The following is a 12,065-nucleotide window of genomic DNA, read 5'->3' as shown; positions in this document are numbered from 1 at the left end:
ATCACTCCCTGTGACCCAGTCCAGGCCACAGAACTCAAGAGGAAATGCGCCCAGGGACTGTAAGCACAGGCAGCCAGAGGGAACCTGCTCTGCCCCAGATGCTGACTCTTCCAAAGATATCTCATCACCAGCCCACCCCTGGTCTCAGGCTTGAGGAAACCCACAGCCGTCTGCAAGGGGCTGGGACCACTACTGGTCTTCCCTAGAAACGACAGCCAGCTGCTCTCAGCTCAGGGTGCACAGCGAGCCACTTGGCACCTGGCAGCTTTTACCGGGTTTAGGAATAGTCACAGCCTAAAGCCAACAGCTTTATTCAATTTGTCGGCAGCACCCACAGCATCCCTCAGCTCTGACACTCACATGTCACCACACCATGAGGCATCAACAAGAATACTGCCAGAGTGTTCAGGTCAGAGACACCTAGAAAACAAGTACTCAGGAAAGGCAGGAGGGCTTGGCCTGTCTGATGCTGCTGACTGAGAATGGGCAGCTGAGGTCAGGCTACAGGCTGGGAGCAGAAGACGTGAACCGTTTCCCAGGGAAGTCATTTACTACCTTTGAGCTTCAGCCCAATTCTCCCTGACATGTTTCCAGCTCCACCAGGGGAGCCTCCTGACACCAAAGGCAGAGCACCTTTTCAGGCAGGTATCCAGAGAGCCCCTGTTGCCCAGATTTGCTCCTGGCTCACCCTGGACCTTACACCCCACGGTTTGTTAAACTAGCTCCTGCTCATCCTGGTCACCTCCTCCAGGAAGCCTGCCCCAACCCCAGGAGGCAGAGGAGGTGCCTTCCTTGGGCTCTCGGCTCCCGTTCCTAGCAGGAGTTGAGTTCCAAAAAATTGACCAACTGAGGCCTTCATCTGTCACCTCGGGTTGCAAGCGAGATGCACACCTGATTAAAACACTGCATGAAGTGTCACTGCCCCTCCTCAGCTGCCTCTCTCCAACCAAACCAGAGCCTACGAGGCTCAGCTCCGAGCTCATATCAGCCTGCCGCACCCAGCTGACCCACCTGGCTCCTCGGGGACGAGATTCTGGGCCTGGAGCCAACCTCCCCAAAGCCCGGGGGCCGTGTGGGGACACTTACCAGTGGAGTAGGGGTCTGACTTGTGGTGCCGGGGTGAAGGGTGGTGCTGGATGACTTGCTGAGGCTTGGCGGGCTGCGGCGGGGGTGGCTGCTGGCCGGGGGGTGGGTGGGGTGGCTGCTGGCCGGGGGGTGGCGGGGGCTGCTGGATATGGGTGGGGAACTGCATGGGCTGCATGTGCACAGGCCGGGGGGGGGGCTGGTGCTGCTGCTGGGGTGGGGGCTGGGGCTGGGGTGGGGGTGGCGGTGGCGGCTGCTGCTGCTGCAGCTGCTGCTGCACGGAGGGGTGGGGAGGGGGCGGCAGGGGGGGCGGGGGCTGGGACTGCACCTTCACGGAAGGGAGTAGTGGCGTGGGGGGCTGCACCTTCTGCAACTGCTGCAGGTAGAGCTGCATCTGCATGGAGGTGAGGGGTGGGGCAGGTGGCTCTTCATCCTCCTGCAGCAGCACTTGGGGGGGCTGAGCCATGGGGGGCTGCGGGAGGAGGGGAGGCTGGGCCAGGGCGGGCGACACAGCGGGGGGACGGGAAGCCTTGGGGGGCAGGGCAGCAGCTCGGTTACTGGGCCGTGATGGCTGCTGAGGCAGCGCGTTGTGCAAAGCTGCAAGGATGGGAGCCGGGTGGTGAGGCTCACACACTGTGCGGCCCCCGGCCCAGCCTTTCTCCTCCACCCCGCCCTCTGACTTGTCTCCCTTCAACTGGCAACCTCTCCCCACCCTCCTAGGCTTCCCCAGAACTTGAGAGTCAGGATGACATCCAGGGAGGGCTACAGGAACAAGCATCATCCTGCCCGGTGCTCCGTGCCCCCAGCTTTCCTCCCTCCCCTCCAACCGTTCCACTCACCCTCCAGGTCTTTCCTCATCCCCACATCCCCTGCAGGATGAGAGTTCGTGCCCTCCCACCCCTGACTGGGAGCTGCAGAGGTGTCCCATCCTTTCCCACCTCACGCTGTGAGGCCTGGCCCAGCAGACCTGAATCAGTATCTTCTGCACCAAAGCACTGTCTCTCTACGCAAGGCCTGTCCTGTCCACACTTCTGGCATCATTTCCAGAATGGGCCCAAGGAGTGGCTAATCTCCTGAGTGACCAGACAGCTGAGGCTAAGAGGGATTCTACCCACCGCTCAGAGGAGCCCGTCACCGTGCTAAGACCCACGCAGGCGCGGTTGCTGCTCACCTGGAGGAGAGACCACCGAGTGCTGGTTGAGATGAGGCGGAGTGCTGTGCTCAGGAGGCTGGGGCAGGTGAGGGGGTAGCTCGGGCTGAGGCAGGTGCAGGATGGGCTGGGTGAAGTGGCCGATGGGATCGAAGACGCTGCCTGGAAGCTGGGGCTCCAGCACAGGCACCTGGGCAGCGATGAAGGGCGGAGGCGAGGACTTCATCGCGGGGGCCGCCTGCTGCGGCATGGAGGGGGGCGGGGGCGGGGCCGGGGGCTGCTGCGGAGGCTGCTGCTGGGGTGGCGGTGGCGGGGGCTGCTGGGGCGGCGGCGGTGGCGGTGGCTGGGGCACCGGGGCCGGGGCCTGCTGCATCTGCTGATGGTGGTGGTGGTGGTGCTGAAGACAGACAGGACAGGCTGACGTGAGGCAGGCCACACATGTCTGGGCGAGACACGGGACCCCTCCCCGCCAGGGCCCACACAGGCAGGCGGCCACTGCCCACTTGCTCAGAGACACCCCTGAAACCACCTACCTTCTTCTGCTCCCTCCCAGGGTGCCCCTTCTTTTTTGACTTCGGAGCCATCTCTGTGGAGGTAAAGAGAAGGCGGTGAGGCTCTAAGGGAGAAGACTGGGAGCAGGCCTTCCACGCGGAGCGAGGAGAGAACAGAGGGTGAGTTCAGGAGAAGGGCCAAGTGACAGTGAGAAGGGAGGGTGACCGGGTTCCGTCTGGGGGGGTCACAGGAGAGAGAAAGATGTGTAGGTGTCACCTACCCATTTGCCTGTGGCTTTTTTCCTAGCGGGGACCATGTCTAGCTTCCCCGCCAAACTCCAGACCACCAGCTTCATGACAAGAGCACACCCAAACGTGTGGGGGACTGAGCTACGAGGGACCTCCTGGCCCAACCATCTCCCCTTCTTGGCTAGTCAGACGCCTCCACAGGGATCTGAGCATCCGCACCCCAACCTGCTTCACCCTGGGACCACCACGGTGCTTGAAATGATCTTATCCATTTAAGAAACTAGCAAAGTAAGGCTCAGAGAAGTCGAAGGACTTGCCCCAGCCACACAGACTAGAAGTAACAACTCGGCGGCCTCCAGCTGCACTGCCCTGTGACACTTGCGCCTTCCCATTGTCCCAAGCAGAAATATATAGGTTGGGGTGACAGGGACCGCAGGTGCCAGCATGGGCCAAGGCCCTGGCCACAGAGCCGTGGGACAGGTGAGGAGAGTGCTGACAAGTGGGAAGTGCTGACAAGCGTGTGCACTTTGTAGAGGCAAAGAGGCAAGCCAGCCAGCCAGCCAGCCTCTCTGGACGACCCAGGAACCAATGAGGGAGGCACTCAATGCTGCAGCCAGCAGAGGTGGCAGCCACTGGCCAGACTCCTCTTCCTCTCAGGAGACCGGCCTCAGAGAAGTCCCTGTGTCGGAACACGGTTCATGTGCTGCAGGGAGACAAAGTACGTGTCCTTGCTTCTCAGGAGCCTGCGGCTTGGTGCCGGCCACTGTGTGCGCACATCTGGGGTGTGCCCGTCTCTGTGAGGAGTGTGCGAGAACCAGCCTGAGCCCCTCTGCCCCCACTCTATACAGCTTCACGCTAAGGAGCTTTGGCCCACGGGATTCCCCTAGCCAAATACCACTGGGTGCACATCCTGGAGCGGGAGACAGGGAGGGGAAGACTGGCAAGGGCTCCAGGGCTGGGAAGTGAAGCCACCAACCACCAGGTGGGAGCTGGGACCCCCGCCCGTGGTGCCTTTGGGGTGTCTGTCACTGAGAGGCACCTTGTCGCTTCGCCTGGCTTCCCCTGCGCTCCTCACCAGGGTGCTGGCTCTTGCCGCTGGTGCTGGAACACACGTTTTTTGCCCAAAGTGGGGCTAGCTCCGCTGGTAGTTGCTTCATGGAGGGCAGTGCTAAGGGAGCTTTGGAGAGGCGTATGGCCTTGGTGCAGCGTGCCACTTAAAGGGGTGAGGGAGACCTCGTGCCCTGCCAGAACTCACCATTCCATGCAAGAGGTAAGACAGTGACACAGAACCCTGCGGCTAGACCCATTTTCACACGAGTGGCAGTGACTAGGGACACCTGGGGTGGAGGAACTGCAGGCCCGCCCCCAAACCCAGATACTGAAGATGCCAGGATACAGGGCTCAGGACTCTACGGGTCACATGTGAGACCTGGTAGAAAGGACACTCTTGAGTCACACGTATCAAAGGGAGCAGTTTGGGTAGTTTGCAGGATTGGGCCACAAGCCAGGTGTCTGGGAGCCTCGGGGTGAAGGGGTGCTGGACCATACAGAGGCTGGAAGCCCAGGGCCGAGGGGACCCTGCACACACAAGGCTGGAGCATGGCACGTAGGAGGAAGAGGACGGGGCGTTCTCCCAGGCTGGGCTCCCCTCCCAGGGTGGATTCCAGCAATAGAAACTGCAGCTCAAGGGAGGCTGGCGGCAGCTGCTCACACCCTGGCCTGCCTTTGGGGGGCCTGGGGGTGCGAAAGCGGTCAGTGCATTAAGTATGACCAGGATAGGACACTGTGTCGCAGGGAGAAGATTGGATGGGGTTGAGGTGGCCTGTCATCTCATGACCTTAATAAGGAAAACTTTTTTTCCAACACAGAAGAAGGACAAGTGGCTTTGAGCCCTCACCATCTCCCTGCAGCCATGAGTGAGAGAGGCCCACCCAGGGAACTAGTGGGGACAAAGTGCAATGGGGCCCTTAAGGATCCAGGGAGTGGGTATCAGCTGCCCTAGAAAGGTCACCAGGAGTATCACCCCCACGCTGCACAGAAGTACGGGGTGGGGCTGGCCTAGAGCGGGAGAGAAGGTAGCAGGCACCCAGCAGACCACCAGGACCAGAGGACTCAAGGGGCCGGCGGCGGGGACCAAGGGGTGCCGGAGCCTATTTGGGGCTGTCACAGCTGGCTCACGTGCACCACTCGCCTCGTGGCAGGAAGACAAGACAGGAAGTGCACAACTTCACCACACACCAGCCCCAAGACACCCCCCACACAAAACTCTCTAGAAAGGGTTACATGAAGATGGCCTCAAGTACTGTGTGATCTTTATTCCATGAACATCTTGAACTCAACACAAATTTCAGCTTTACATAGGATGGTAATTGTACAAAGAATTAAAACGTTTTTGTAAAATCTGATTAAAACACTGATTCCTCCCCACTCCCCCACAACTTAAGGGAAGGAGACAGGACCAAAGGCAAGGGCAGAGGTGCAGAGCCCCTCAACTGAACCGACTGGAAGCCTCCGCACCGGCAGACACCCAGCCTCCCACCCTTCCCTAGAGCAACTTCTCAGGCCCGGCTGGCACCGCCCACTGCCCGCACACTGGAGGCTGCTGAAAGGGTGGGCGGGCTTCTGCTCGCTCTGCTCTTCCTGCGGCACCGGTGCCAGCCCGAGTCAAACGATCAAGTTCTCTGTCAGACGGAAGCACCATGGGCAAGGACAGGACCCCTGAATATAGGAGATGCAAGGATCACACAGGAAGAGCTGGCCTGGGGCTACAGCCTCTGTGCCCATGAGTGGGAAGGGGTGGGGTGGCACACAGGCTGATGCCATGGGAATCTAGCCTGCCATCTGCTCCAAGACGGCAGAATCTTCCCAGAAAGACAATGCCAGCAGCTTCCCAACTGTCCTGTGGGAATCTCTGGGCATGAAGCCCCCGGACCCAAGCCAGGCCAAGCAGTACTGGAAACACATCAGGAACAGGCCAAAGGGCAGCTCAAAATAGTCTGTTTGGCAAATGAGCTCAACTGGAAGCTGACCGGCTGGAGGATCCGGGAGCAGCTGAGGAACTCCCAAGTATCACTGCAGGGCCCGAGGGGCTCTGGGGAGGCTGAGCGCAGAACCCAAGGCCAAGGCCAGTCTGGGGCTGTTACAGCTGCTTGGGCCCAAGGTCCCAAGGAGCTGGGGAGGGGGCCAGGGCTTCCACGCAGGCGCTGGCCAACTGCACCTCCTCAAGCCCGCTCCCAGGTGCAGGAGGAGGCTGATCCCAAAATGCCAGGAGACGGTCAGGCCTCGAAGTACACACCAACTACACTTAAAACACTATTCCTTAGGGGACTTTTCACGCCAGGCAGTTTTCTGCTGAGATGCTGGATTCATGACCAAAAAAGGGCTGATGTTTATTTTTAGAGCCAAAAAAAAAAAAAAGCCTATCCAGTGCCTCTCAGAGGGCTTGGATGATGTGGCCCACCCAGCAGCTCCCATCACTCTTGGGGGCTGAACCGAGAGGAGTACCTGCATGTGCACGAAAAGGGCCCAAAGGCTCCAATGCCCTCACCACTGACTGGGCCAGCCCTCTCGTGCTACTAGCCCTGATCCCGACCCCCAGTGGGGGCGAGGACTGTGGGCTGGAGGAGTCAGGTCCGCCGGCAGCACGGCCATGTCTCCCCAGACGTCCCTCTCTCCCGGCCTGCCTGGCAGCTCCTGCGGTCTGCGTCTATGTACCTGGGAAGGGAGGGGCAAGGAGGCCGCCTAGGAGGTACTTTCCCTGTGCGACTTTAGAAGAGGCCAAAGAAGTTGGGAAGATGCCCAACAGACAACAGTGGGAACGATGGAAACAGAGAGGACTCCAGGGGGCTGTGAGTCAGCTGTGGCTGGTGGGCGACCCTGGCCAACAGAGCCGCGTGGGCCACCAGAGAAGGCAGGCTGAGGGACAGCCCCAGGGAGCCCTGGGCCCAGCTGGCCTCGCCTCTAAAGCCTCGCTCCTCACTTGGGGAGACTCTAGATGTCACAATGTTCTTCCTGAGGCTGAGCTGAGTGAGATCTTCCCTGGGCTAACATCATCGGAAGGTCCAGGAGGGAAGCAGTTAGGATCCAGAGTCCCCCCAAAAGAGGGAGGGGTGGAGACAGAAAATGCGTCTGTGATGGGGCCTTGCACACGGAGCAGCACCGCATGAACGTGTGTGCAGGGGGACTGTCATCACCCTCTGGGAGATGCCACCCACTCAGAGGACCCCAGACGACCAGGGAGGCTGGGCAGAACAGCCAGGCAGTCTTTACACAGGAGGCCCGGGCGGGCGGGCGGCCAGGCAGGCAGCCTTCCCGGAGGCGGGACTAGGTGTGAGCTGCTGAACATGACTAATCCACCCCGGGGGACAGGCCCAGGGCTCTGAGGAATTCCATAACTTGATGGAGTCCTGTCCCTTTCACGGAAGAAAATGGACTTAAGCTATAGCTTGCTGGGAAGGAATCTGGAACTGAAGACCGTTTTATTAAGAGTCCGTGTCCAATGATTAGGCAGGACCTACGTAGAGGGAGAGAGAAACCAGTGTGAGAGAAATGGTGTGGAATGTATCGTTCAAGTCATAAAGAACAGAAGAACTGCAGACCAAGCCAGCCTCCGGTGCCCCGCCTGCTGTCAGGGCACGAGAAGACAGCGCCGCAACTGTGAGTTCCACCCCTGCCTGGCCAGCTGCGGGTGGGGACAGGCCCACCTTCCCCTAAGAAGGGCCTCGGATCAGGCACGCACGGACGTCTCCAGAACCGCCTGAGCCTGCTCATGCCTCTAGACAGAACGGCTTCCAGTAACGAGCTCCACGTGTGCCCACTGCGTGCTGGGGTCTCCTTTGCTGGGCTCTGCGGCCGAGAGATTATCCCGCCTGTCCTCTCCTTGCCTCACTTCTGAAGTCCTGCGTGGTGTGCCACACCCACTGGGCACCCACGGATTCTGTTCTTACCCCCCAGGGTCCACTTTTCTGCACCCTATCTCAGCGAGGTAATGCTGACCCTGCCTTGGGGCTCAGCTGGAAGGAGGGAATACCCCTAAGAAAGGAGCTCTGGAGTGTAAGACCTCTAGCTAACAGCCTCTGCGTTCCTCTGAACTCCAAGAAACAAGCAAAATTATAAAAAACAGGAGCCAATGACATACACTGTTAAGGAAGAAAACAAATTAAAAATAAAAAGTTGAGGAAGAAAGTTGTCCTTTCTTTTTTCCCAGGCATCAAATGCAGCTTCCTTTGACTGGGGAGAGGGGCTGGGGCTCTTTCCCACCCACAGAGCAGAGCAGATGCTTCTGTTAGAATCACGGATGCAACCAACACTGCACTCCCATGGTCCCCAAGTGTGTGTGTGTGTGTGGGAAAAACCCGCCCACCGGCTGCTCTCTCATTCAAGGCACATTCCACAAGGCGCGCCCTCGCCCGGGAAGCCCTCGCATCCCTCCCTGCATGTGTGTGGGTGTGAGGGGTCGCCTGGCACTGCAGACAGACTGGCTATAGCCCCATCCTCCAGATCTCTTCCTACCCCCACCCCCGCCAGGGACGCAGCCCTTCCCCAAGAGCAAGCATCACACCCTTGGAGTGGGCAGCAGCAGGCCTCAAGATGGGACAGGAACCAAGTCATTCCAAGACCCGGGGTCGCGGAAGTTGAGGCTGGTTGTCTAGGAAGTATGCCCCACGGCCTCTGTCTGCACTTTCCAGCTCAAGTCTTTCCAAAACATAAAGCATACCTTTTCCCCCTGGAGCTATTAAGAAACACCCACATGCTCCAATCCTGGGAAAAGGAAACCAGGAGACTAAAATAGCTGGTGTGTGCTCCCTCTGCAACCAGAAGACCAAAACCAAGTCCAGGAGAATGCTCTGAACTCCTATCCCAGCCCAGGCTAGGGATGCTCCTGAGAGGGACAGGAGGTGGTGTCCAGCCCTGTGTTCCCATAAAACCTGTGGGTAGCACTGGGGAGGAGCCAGACATCAATCAGCAATGGGATGGGGTGAAAGCTTATGCTGGCTCCAGGGCAATGGGAGGGTGGCCCTTGTACCACTGTCTTTGTCCCAATACTAAACCTCTCAAGCAGATTCAGAGTTTAATCGCAATCAAAGCTCAATGGAAGACTATGACTCAGGTAACAGTTGGGTTCAAAAGATATGGTGGGTCTGGCCAACAGTGCTGCTCACGGGAGGAGGAGCACACGGTGTCTGGGGCAGAAAGACCCCCGACCCCAGTCTGTGGAAGCACTGCATCCCTGAACAGGAGCCTTGTCCCAACAGCCAGCCCCCCTGTCCTGAGCAGTTGGCAGTTGTCTACGAACAGTGGCCAAAGATGAGGCCACTTACCACTGCCCTAGCCCCAATTTAGTGCCTCTGGTCAGTTTCTTTTGGTGATTCGAGTCCTGGGGCTGTGTTGGCAGAACTGACAAATACAGGCCCTTCAGGAATTTCAGCTCTAATCCAAATGGAAACACAAGAAGAAGGGCGAAACAGTTAAGCCCCCAGAGACCAAGAGAAATACCCCCAGTGGCCCCCCCACCAGGCCCTCACTCGTCCTCCCTGCCAAGGCAGAACCACCTGTACCTAGTCACAGCAATCTACCCAGCTCCATGGACCCCACACGAGGAACCACTCAGCAAGTAAGCAGTTTCCTGTGCAGGAGGGTGGTGGCAGACAGCCCATCCCCTGGAACCAGGACACAGGTTTCCACGTGGGACCTGTAGCATCTGAGGTGCAGGGAACAAACCTACAGAGTTGGTCCCTCCCAAGAGCAGAAGCTCTCGGGTCAGTTCCCGGAGCACAGAGATGGCAAAGGAAAAGCCAGAACCACGCAGTCAAAGGACAGCCTCACAAAACTCAAGGTAGGGAGGGCGCCTGGGGAGAAGAAGGAGCTGAGGCAGCCGAGGGAGCCGCCAAGGCTGGACTGCTGGAGCCTGGGAGCCTGCAGGCTGGCGGCTCCGAGACTGTAAATCTTGCCCTTTTTCCCGCCAGGACAGCTGTTCCCAGGACTCTCAGATTACTTGTTGCACAATCTTTCCACTTTTTTTAAAGGAGGAAAAAATGTGAAGGAAAAAAAAAAATCTCGGCAGCAGCAGAGAGCTGCTGGAAATGCCGTCATGCTTACTCCACAGGAGGCGGCATCAGGCGGGGTGCAGGGTACTCAGAAGCTCAGGAGTCAGGGACAAAAGCCACCGTCTGGACTCAAGACTGGGACATCGGGGTGTGACGGTCACAACGCCCTAAGGCACCACGCTGGGCGGGGCCTGGTGGCACGGTTTTAGCCCTCAGGTCCTCTGCCAATTTCAATCTCTGGGGTTTTCTCTGGTTGCTCAGATCCTTAGGGGAAAGGGCTGCAACACCCCTAGGAGGAGAAGGCTGCTAGAAAACACAGGAGGTCCAAAACCCCAGAAGCAAAGGCAAACCTGAGGTTTGGCCGGAACTGAGAGTGAGAAGTCAGCAGCCACCTGGAATGCTAATTAGGCCCAAGAATACAGCAATTCACCCTGCTGAGCGCGCTGGGCCCTGGCCTGAGGCCCCACTCTGCCTCAGCAAGCACGGGGTGTGGCGCCCCCTACTGGCCAGCAGATTTTTAAAACGCACTGGAAGAGGGAGCTGGTTACTAAGAAAGAAAAAAGGGTAAAGGATAGAGAGGTGACCAGCAAACTACCCACAGCAGTCTCTGCATACAACAGGAGCTCAATAAATACAGAATATCCTCAATGGAATTCACATCACTTGGGCCCACTGAAAGGAGGTAGTCCAGAGCACTGATGTCCTAGAGAAGGCTCCCCTCCCCATCACGTGGGAAACACAGTGTCCTTACAAAGGAAAAGGGACAGTGACAAGGTCCAGGGGGCCCCTGCCCCACAGGACCCACACACCTCAGAGCAGCACCACTCTTCTCAAGTGCTGCAAATAACCCTCATACCTCCTCGGCACCGCCGGATCACATTATCTATCTATGTGAACTAAGTGGAGTTTGTCGTTTCCTTCCAGTTACAGTAAAGTATCAGAGACAGGACTAGGTACACGGAAGCACACACCAGGAGTCTTGCTGCCCACTGTGGATGTGCGCACTGCAGCCTGCCTGGAGGGACGGGCCCATGGCAGGCTCTGGGTGGTCTGCAGACTGTCGACTCAGCCGATGAAGGCACCTGCCTGCCCACCAACAACCCTATGCATCCAGACACAGGAAGTCAGCTCCACCTCACTGAGCAGCCTAGCCACCAGGCTTCTTCCCAGCCTCCCCTCTGGGCCAGTCTGAGCATCAGCTCCCCTGAGAATAACCAGAAATGCTTGTCTGGAGGAAAGATCTCCTGTCCCACCACGGGCACAGCTCTTAGCATCTCCACCTGCCCCCGCCTCCCACGTCAAGGCTGCTGCTCAGCCGCACCAGGGGGCACACGTGCACACCCGTGGAGCATGGAGAGAAGGAACTGTTAGAGGTACAGGACACGCATGTCCAAGTGCGTGCAGTTAGGAGCAGCCAATGCAGCAGTGAGCAAACTCCGGGGAGAACGGCAGCGCTCTAAGCCCCGGGAACAGTGGGGCCAAAAGCAGGCTGCTCCACACCTGCCGAAGCACATCACTTGAAAGGGCCGAGGTGCGTGCAACAGTGCTGCTGGGGGACTCTGAGGCTGGGCAGGGTCACGCGAAGATCAATTCCATCATCTGCCCCCATTCCTCCTTTCCCAGGGCTCTGCAGTGTCAATACCACTGGCCACTTGTCTCCGTCCCCAGCCCAGGTCAGGGGTGGGGTGGAGGTAGGTGCTGGGATACCCACCACCCCAGGTAGAGGCCAACAGGGTGACCAGATGGACAGATGGGAGGGCCCAGCAGGTTCTTATGACTGCCGTCTCTGCTCTCTGGTAGCCTGGACATAGAGTGGAACACAGGCAGGAGTGTGGTGAGACTACATCAAAGACACCTAACCTGTTTCAGAGTCTTCGCTGTCAGAGGAGCTGGACTCGCTGGTGCTCTCCGACTCTGAGGACGAGAAACCCTTCATCTTGGAGGAGCCAGCGATCACATCAACTTTCTCAGCTGCAATAAAACAACAGGGACAACAGAGTCAGGCAGGACCCAGAGCCCCATGAGCCAAAGGGCTGCTCCCAAAGA

The 12,065-nt window shown here is 58.5% G+C and overlaps 1 protein-coding gene across 1 annotated transcript in view; it reads right to left on the bottom strand.

The window, feature by feature from the left end:
- BRD4 (bromodomain containing 4) overlaps nucleotides 1-12,065 on the bottom strand; it is an 87,823-nt gene that overhangs the window by 5,446 nt on the left and 70,312 nt on the right. The window contains exons 11-14 of the mRNA XM_052643754.1: nucleotides 11,880-11,990; nucleotides 2,767-2,819; nucleotides 2,255-2,630; nucleotides 1,087-1,680 (exon numbers count right to left, since the gene is read on the bottom strand). Coding sequence (XP_052499714.1) covers nucleotides 1,087-1,680; nucleotides 2,255-2,630; nucleotides 2,767-2,819; nucleotides 11,880-11,990 — 1,134 coding nt within the window. The remainder of the gene's footprint in view (nucleotides 1-1,086; nucleotides 1,681-2,254; nucleotides 2,631-2,766; nucleotides 2,820-11,879; nucleotides 11,991-12,065) is intronic.

This window comes from Budorcas taxicolor, chromosome 7 (assembly GCF_023091745.1).
Source record: "Budorcas taxicolor isolate Tak-1 chromosome 7, Takin1.1, whole genome shotgun sequence".
NCBI lineage: Eukaryota > Metazoa > Chordata > Mammalia > Artiodactyla > Bovidae > Budorcas > Budorcas taxicolor.
The sequence above is the reverse complement of the archived record's forward strand: the minus strand, read 5'-3'. Positions and strand labels throughout refer to the sequence as shown.